General features: G+C 43.2%; 1 protein-coding gene across 1 annotated transcript; it reads right to left on the reverse strand.

The window, feature by feature from the left end:
* Positions 1–275: 275 nt before the first annotated feature.
* Positions 276–1,698, reverse strand: LOC147964155 (uncharacterized). The gene is made up of 4 exons (XM_087529859.1): positions 1,661–1,698; positions 1,472–1,577; positions 924–1,373; positions 276–539 (listed from the first exon to the last, which is right to left on the reverse strand). Exons 1-4 carry the CDS (start codon positions 1,696–1,698, stop codon positions 276–278), a joined length of 858 nt encoding a protein of 285 aa, XP_087385985.1.
* Positions 1,699–6,490: the final 4,792 nt, after the last annotated feature.

The raw sequence follows: 6,490 nt of genomic DNA on the forward strand, positions 1-6,490 counted from the left end.
ACATCCCTAAGCACCTTGCATTGTACAAGGTCTTAGAGACAAGCCTGTACCATATATAACAGTTACCATGTCACACTACAGCCTATAAAACATCACACAGTGGAATAATAATAGCTAGTAGAGCATTAGTTATCAGTTAATAATAGTTGCAATCCATCACAAGCAATAGTACCTAGATATGAGTAGATATAGGTACGATAATACACGACAAGTACTCGCAAACAAGAGCTAACATAACAAGTTCATTTCAGATTGATACATGGCCCACCCCAGTTCTAAATGAGGTGGATGGTGATCATCATCCTCAAGTCATGGCGATGGGTGTTCGCAACAGTGAGTAGGATGGCCTGTCCTACCCGAAGATTCTTGGCATGAAGGAACTTCTTCCACCCTGCCCTGCTCAAGACAGTGCGACCGTCCGTGTCCACTGCATAGGCACAGCTGGTGATGGAGCCCGTTCTGGTAAGGCGTAGTCCAGCAGCCATGCCTTCTTCGTCCGGGTCGATGCCACAGCTATCAAGTAACCTCTTAGGTAATTTCTGAAAACAGTTGACATCATCATATACATTAGTGGAAATAGCAAAACAGTTGACATGATATATGATCATGTCACGTGCAATTATCAACAAAGCATACACTTCAAGACACATATATCATTGGATTCAACACTGAGCATATATATCATCACATCACTACACTATACGCCAAGCATCAAATTACTACAGTAATTAGGCATATCATTAGATTACTGCGTACACTAAGCATATCATCGCATATTACTACACTACATGCATGTCATAAAATTCTTCACTAAATGTATTCTAAACTAGGCCTCTCATCACAGTACTACAACATGCATATCATATGAACTACTACACTAACTAAGCATGTATATCATGTAATTACCACACTAACTAACATACCATGATATGCCGTTTAACATTCGTCCTTGTGAGGCGGGTCACGAATGGCTTCCCTAGGTAGTCTTCACGTAGCGGAAGCATGTCCCAGAGGTTGCCGATTTCCTTGTCACCCAGTGTGAGTCCTTGGGCATACAGGTATTCAACAAGTGGGTTCTCATCATCATCTGAATCAGCACCATCTTCCTCCTCGTGAACTTCATCCTCACTATCCGGAATCAAATTTAGATAGATAACAGAAATCCTGGGCATATCTCTTCTGAAGGAGAAGCTGATCAATTCACCCCCACTAAGACGCATGCGGGCGATGAAACGATCCCAATCATCTCCTCCTATCTGGGTTATCTTTCGCCCCTTCTTGACCTGCATAGTGTATGGGCCCCCAAGAGCGTCGAAGGCCACAGTGTCTGTGACGAGCTCATTGAATGCCAATCTCACATTGCATGGTACGATCTGTGTAAGATAAAAACAAATAACAGACACAATACATTAGTGGAAATAGCAAAAAAACAAAAAGAATGTACTGTCAAAAGGTTCATATAAATTGTTACCGCTGCAAAAACAAAAGAAGGCTGGAAGTAGATGCCGAACAGCGTGGCAGTAGAAAGGCTGGTCCGGCATCGTGAGTTGCAGCGTCCACATTGTGCTTCCTCCGTTCTACACAGAACATGTTGAACTCTAAGTTGAATTGTACATAGTACAATACAAAGATCATACATATAATAAATCATAGTGATAACCTATACTGGCAATGTCCAATCAATCTATTTTCTATCATCTACGTAATAAAGCAATGCCAATGACAATGGCAATGCCCGTCTCATCTAAACCTGGGAATAGTTCGGCATCCAAACTAAAACCAGTCCAATCCACGGCACACATCAAAACCAAACCAATCCAGATATTTTCATTTAGAATCTAGACCAAACCGAACTATACATGCTCGTCATCCAACCCAGTCCAAACCGTTTTCAACTTTTGGATTGAATCCAAAGGTTCAAACCGTGGACAAATCCATATGCGAGGGCACGTCATGAATCTAGATCAGACATGGCGTCAAATCTCGAGAGAGCCGACGAGCTCTGGCCGGCAACAGCGGCTCTTGGATTTGAAGCAGTAGTAGGTGGTAGTGGCGGCTCAAACTAATTGATTGATTTGGTCTCAAACCATAGAAACCAAATCAAGATCCAATCCAAAAACTAAGTTTCAGTCCAAACCAATCGGCTCAGATCCGCCTCCGTAGGGAGACGCGCTTGGGGAAGGGAAGAAGAGGGGAGATCTCACGTACTTGCCGGAGTTGGCGGCGGCCGTGCACCGGCAGCGAAGAGAGGGGTCGTCGGAAGATGGCGGCGGCGGCGGCGCTGGTCGAGAAGGGGAGAAATAAAGATGTGGAGTGGTCGAGACGGGGAGAAAGAAAAATGTGGTACATGTGGTGGCTCGGTTGTGTGGATGACAAGGGGACGCACTTGTGAGACCGATAGCAATTGATGGCAAACTGCAGGAGGTGCACGACCGCGTGCACGACCGCCACGTCCCCACGTGGAATGGGGACGGCCGGGTGGGTGTGTCAAGTCAAATCGGCACCCGCGGCTTCTCGGTAACTCCAAGAGGCAGGAGCAGTGCATTTCTTCCCCAAATCGGGTAGAAAACCCTCGTCCTCTCCCCACCCTCTCTTCCTTCCTCACCACCTAACCACCCTCTCCTCCTTCCTCACCACCCTCCTCCCTTCCTATGCCTCCCTCCTTCTATCTTCGACCGACGATGAAGCGCGGACATGAAGATGCGGCGGAGGAGCCGGAGGCAACCATCGGAGCAGCGCAGTCTGCTGCCGTGGCTGCAGCCATAGGTGGAGCGGCAGAGTCCACCGTAGCGGCAGAATCTGCCGGTGCATCGATCGTTGTGCCTGCTCCCGCTGCCATCGCAGCCGTCGGGGCACCCGTCGGCGAGCACAAGGTCGGGGAAGATCTGGAGGAGGAGGAGGGGATGAGAAGGCGTAAGCGCAAGGTGCACAACGAAATCGAAGAGCTCTTCGAGGAGAACGCCATAAAGGAGTTCGACTTAGATTGCAGGAAGGGCAGCGACTTCGACGAGGATGCCATCGACGAGCTATCTGAGGTAGTACTCTGTTTTTTCTCTGTTTTTTTCATGACATTGGGGTTTTTCTTGTAAACTAGATGAGCATCAATTTCACTTGGGCGTGCTAGTTCTACGTATGTAGAATTGTAGGTATCTAGCATAGATCTTCATGTTGGATGTGGATTTTTAAATCTGATTCACATTCTGATTCCAGCAGATACTCTGGTTTTTTTCATGGCATTGGGGTTTTTCTTGTTAACTAGATGAGCATAAGTTTCACAAGGGATACATTAATGAAAGAAGTGGGGTAATGAACCCAAATACAAGAAAATGTTCATGGCAGGGATACATTAATGAAAAAAGTGGGTTAAACAATGGATATATGGCAGGATTCTCCATTGGCTTCCCAAGGACAGTGACAAAATCCTATAGTTCCTGATTCATTTTAGTTTATGTAGATGAATTAATTTGCACACATGTTCATATATGATTAGTTTGCACACATGTTCATAGATGATCCATTTGCAAATTCTATACAGATTTCCATTTTGCAAAGGAAGTGATCGCTCCCTTAATAATTATGGGCTGACAGTACATATCCACTGGATACCAAAAAATCAAAACATTTCATCTAGCCAATTTTCCACAGTATGTTATCTAGATGATCATAGCCACATCTCTCATCAATATGAGCAGTGAGACACCCCATAGCTCCTTTACCAATTTCCTTCTAAAACTTATCAGGGTCTAACAATGTTGGAGAAGCAGTATTGCCGCTGTCAGAAAGAACAATGGTTTCTTCATTCCAGTAGATAGAACAAACCCCCCTTGTGCGAAACATGGAGGAGTATAATGAAGCCATTTTTCTGATTCCAATAAGAATTACACCTGTAACAAGTATCAAATATCATTAAACCAAGCCACTTCATGAAGTCTTTCATGTGTTAATTATGTACTACTTGTGCACTAATCTATAAATGCAACTATTCCACCGTCCATATTTATGCATGTCAGTTTCTTTGGCTCAATTATGTATGCGCACATACGCCTTATTTCTAGCAAATAGATAGTTGCCATGTTACACATGTGTACTTTCAAAACATTGTAATTAAAGTCAATGTACCATAATAGATTAGCTGAGTTCTTCTATGTGTACTAATTCACTAATTCACAGGAGGATGACGACGACGTGGACTACAGCATGGACAGCAGGCACAGCAAGAGCCAGTACACCCTGAGGCATATGATTGCTGGGAAGATCAAGTACCGTTTCTTTGGCAAGATTGGGTGCCCTTTCTGTTGCAAGGTGATCGGTGGCGGCATAGATGGCATGATCCAGCATGCCTTCAGCACTGGTAATGGACATGGTAAGAAGCATAAAGCCAGTACTCTGGCTAAACATGCTGCCTACGCACGCTTCCTCGAGATTTTCAAAGTCAATGAGCCCTACAACATGCATTGAAGAAGGGAGAGAAGTGATGTGCTGCTAGAGTGCTGCTGCTGCCCTAGGACCGCCGTGTCCTGTTATGTTATGTATGTTTGTTTGTTGTTGGAGTCTAAAACTGATGTCCTATGGTGTGTCTGAACCTATGCTGAGCGGTGGTTAATCTGCAGTTTATGTTAAGAGTTTGCTGCTACTCTGGTTTAGTGTTCCTAGTTGTTAATACTATTTTGGTGATGCATGTTTAAGCCTTGTACAATGCTAGATGCTTAGGGTGGTGCTTAGAAAAATAAACAGGGTATTTCTGAAGCACCGGTGCCTATTTCTACAGGAGAGACGCCTAGTTATGTGTCTACCCTGTACAAATAAGCACATGTGCTTAAGAAAAGCCTGGTTTATTTCTATAAGCAACTCCCCTAAGCACCTTGCATTGTACAAGGCCTTAGCAACTCAAGTATCGTACGGTGGTCTATGTTATGGTTGCTATGTTATTCTGCCGTACGGTGATGCATGCTAGGAACTCTCATAATATGACTATGGTAGTTATAGCTTGGCATGACTATGTTTAGTGTATAACTCAGCATGTTCCTGCCATATCTATGAGCAGTTACAACTGAACTATGCATTAATTTTTGAAAAAATTAAAGCATGCAAATGATTGCCGATTCCACCTATTGCCAAATCAAGCTTTGTACTGATGATGCATTAGATATTGCAATAAGTAGAGGATGCTAATGATTACCAAAATTACCTATTTCCACTTTCTAATAATTACTAAACGTGTATCAAATGATGCTAAAAGTAGAGCATGAGCATGAGCATGTATCAATGCATTAGATATTGCAATAAGTAGAGGATGCTCATGATTGCCAAAAGTACCTATTTCCACTTTCTGATAGGAACTAAACGTGTATCAAATGATGCTAAAAGTAGAGCATGAGCATGAGAATGTATCAATGCATTAGATATTGCAATAAGTAGAGGATGCTCATGATTGCCAAATGTACCTATTTCCACTTTCTGATAAGAACAAAACGTGTATCAAATGATGCTAGAAGTAGAGCATGAGCATGAGCATGTATCAATTGATGATCAATTGATGCTACCTATTTGTGTTTGAATGGGCTCAATAAAGCTGGTGCTGGTTTATGCTCTCTTCGTGACCGTGATGGTAACAAAGACACTTGGTTGGCTATGGTCTTGATGTCAAATTTAAGTTTCAATTCTTTAAGACTCTTTGTTTTTGCTGCTTGCTCGGGATCGACTAGCTTTCTCGGGCGTCCACGTGCTCTCTTCCTTTTGGGGAGTTGGGTGCACCATTTTTGGGGGAGTTGGGTTCACCGGTATCCTTCTGGGAATTGGATGTGTCAGGTTCGTTGGAACCATCAGGATTGTTGACTAATTGTATGTCCTATTCTGAAGCATTAGGTAGAACTGCTTGCTGGGCATCGTACACCTCCTTCTGTATAAGAGAGAGTGCTGCGTTAGTTCTAATCATGAGACATATGAAATAAATGATATATTCTTCATGTAGCGCTAACCGTTATGGGGAACTTATATGATTCGAGACGAAGCGCATTGCAATTTGAATGCAGTAAGGCTGTACATATTTTCCACCTAAAAATATCTATCCTTGCCTATATTGGATAACCGACACTGACGTCAGCATAGCGTTCAAGCTAAACAAAGTACAAATTTAAATTAGGCATTCAATTACCTGGTTCAAAATATCGGTCATTTCATCCCCGTTCCATGACAACATGTACTGCAGTGTCCAAACCGCACAGGAAGTCCTGCGATGTTTAGTTAAAGATCAGTAATCTTATTCGTGTACGCAAATAATAATTTATGAGGCCATGCATACCCATCGGTCTGTTGTGGTATGTTCTCATAGCGTTTTTGGTCCATTCAGCAAAATTGATGTTATTAGCTGGTGATATCAACTCTTTCTTGACAGCTTCGTCAATGCACAACTGAATCGAGTCCACCTAGGGTACGACGAGTTATACATAGTGTTACGGTACTTTGGGAGCTCATGTTCCATGCGGATCAA

Source organism: Triticum urartu, chromosome 6A, assembly GCF_056163025.1.
Source record: "Triticum urartu cultivar PI428250 chromosome 6A, HENAU_Tu73, whole genome shotgun sequence".
Taxonomy (NCBI): Eukaryota; Viridiplantae; Streptophyta; class Magnoliopsida; order Poales; family Poaceae; genus Triticum; species Triticum urartu.